Source organism: Fusarium subglutinans, assembly GCF_013396075.1.
Source record: "Fusarium subglutinans strain NRRL 66333 chromosome Unknown NRRL66333_c0000238, whole genome shotgun sequence".
Classification (NCBI taxonomy): Eukaryota; Fungi; Ascomycota; class Sordariomycetes; order Hypocreales; family Nectriaceae; genus Fusarium; species Fusarium subglutinans.
The window spans coordinates 65,486-67,566 of NW_023502301.1; the positions used below are offsets into that span (position 1 = coordinate 65,486).

Below are 2,081 nucleotides of genomic sequence, written 5' to 3' on the forward strand. Positions count from 1 at the left end.
ATAAGGAGAAAAGTAAGTTGCACTACAAGTGGCACTCCATGAATAGGGGCATCGCAAGACCAGGACCGCGGCACCGGCAGTCGTGCAACAGCGCACAAGTCTCACGGGAACTAGAGTCAAAGGAAGGCCTCCCCGTGATGGAAGCTCAATTCCGCCGTATATGTAGTGGGACCCAGGCAAGGTCATGGTGTTGAGTGTTAGTGGATATGCATGTCAAGCTTCAAGTCAGCTTGGCCCCATCTACGGCTCGTATCCGAACAGTCCAGTCGTCTCTTTGTCGTTCCGGCGGCCAGATTAACAGAAGATAGTTGAAGTTAATCGAGCCCCTTCATGTTTGACAAGATGCAAAACCTTGAAGATCCGCTTCTCCTTGGTTGAAGCGTAACCATTCGGATCTCGTGTGGATTCGTCCGACTCTGAAAGGTGATCCCAGTATAATCTTGCTCTACACAAGGCCACCGTGTTCGCACAACATCAAGATAGGCGTAAGATGTCCATGGACGAAGTATGATCGGACGATCCTTTGTGCTTTTCCTCACGCCCCGGAGCCCTCACATCGGAGCTTTATGTCATCTCACAGCTGGATACTTGGATTCTTGGGTCGATATTGACCAGCTCAAGCTATATGCAAAGACTAGCCGTTTGAAACCGCAGATTGATGATTTTTATTGCTCTTCCATTCGGCCGCCTTGCACCACGTTATCTTCTCCAGGACTGTTACCAAGGCCGCTCATAACAACTGGTTAGATCTGGAAACAGAGAACTTACCATGGACCTCAAGATTCTGATTGATAGTGGGTATTGGTCGAACCGAAGACGCCGATTTCCTCTTTATTCATTTATCCTTGATAGTCTGCGCCTGAATATGAAAATTAAAATGTTGTACAAGTAGAAATGGTCCATTCACGTAAGTCTGCCTGCTCCGCCCAATTTCAGCCTATCCTCAATTTGAGACCTTTTTACTTGCCAAAATTCGTGTCGTATTGGTTATGATGAGAACTACTAGTTCCCAGCGAACCTAGCAGCACGCTTCTCTGCCTTGGCCTTCTCTGTTGGGTCATCGAGAATACCACTTCTGGTAGACGTCTTCTCCTTTCGAGCGCCACCATCGCGACCGCCATCTCGACCACCACGGCCTCGTCGTCGACCGCCACCACCGTTTCTTCTGTCCATGCTTTGTCGCTTTCCAGGGCGGTTGCCTTCACCTTCAGTGGTGCGATCCCGGCCTCGTTTTCGCGAGCGCTCAGGGAGTGCTGAGTCAAGAGTAGTGGCAAGCTCCTTTTCGTCGAGGCCAAATCGCTTCGCACGGTCGGCGCGCTTCATCGCGTCCTCGTCCTCCTCAATACCGAACCGCTTGGCACGTTCGGCACGCTTCTTGGCTTCGTCGTCAGCAGCGGTGGATTGTAAACCGATGGCATAAGACTTCTCAGGCTCAGCGGGGGCCTCCGCTGTCTCGGCGGGCTTCTCTGTTGTCGTCTCTTCGGCCTTGGTGGCCTCGGCGGGTGCAGCCTCGGTAGCAGGAACCTCAGCAACAGGCTCGGAGGCGGTTACAGGAGCGGGTGCAGCGGGTGCAGCAGGAGCCTCGTCATCACTGTAGCTGATTTCATCCTCCTTGTGTTCAGCTGTGAAGGATCCAATTAGCCGATGTTGTCGATGCGATGTGACGCGTGAGAGGTTGGATCGCAGGTCTGATGGAATCACGTACCGGGCTTCTCAGCGGTTTCGGACGTTCGATCATTCTCTTGGAGCCTTGCAATAAGATCCGCCTTGTTGCCCGTCTGAGGCAGACCCTTCTCGGCCAGCAGCTTCTTCAGCTCAGGCACCTTGAGTGACGAATATTCGGCCATGCTGCGCAAGTCGATTGAAGCGCGTTAAGTAATAATTAGGAGACTTTTCAGGATCGGAGAAGAAGTGTGGCTAGTTATGCGATTGTTGCGACTTGGACTGCGATGCTTTGATGAAAGAAGAGAAAAGGCTTGAGTTGCTTCGATGGAGCGGACGAGGGCGAAGCAAGGTACGCGCCTCAAACAAAGAATGGATAGGAGCGACCCACAGTGAAACAAGCCTCATCCCCTACCTAG

General features: G+C 52.1%; 1 protein-coding gene across 1 annotated transcript; it reads right to left on the reverse strand.

Annotated features, from left to right (window-relative positions):
• Window positions 1–1,002: 1,002 nt before the first annotated feature.
• Window positions 1,003–1,847, reverse strand: FSUBG_11878 (DNA-binding SAP; the record flags this gene model as incomplete). Its single annotated transcript, XM_036676607.1, has 2 exons — window positions 1,003–1,622; window positions 1,706–1,847. The coding sequence occupies 2 exons, from the start codon at window positions 1,845–1,847 to the stop codon at window positions 1,003–1,005; spliced, it is 762 nt and encodes a 253-aa protein (XP_036532659.1).
• Window positions 1,848–2,081: the final 234 nt, after the last annotated feature.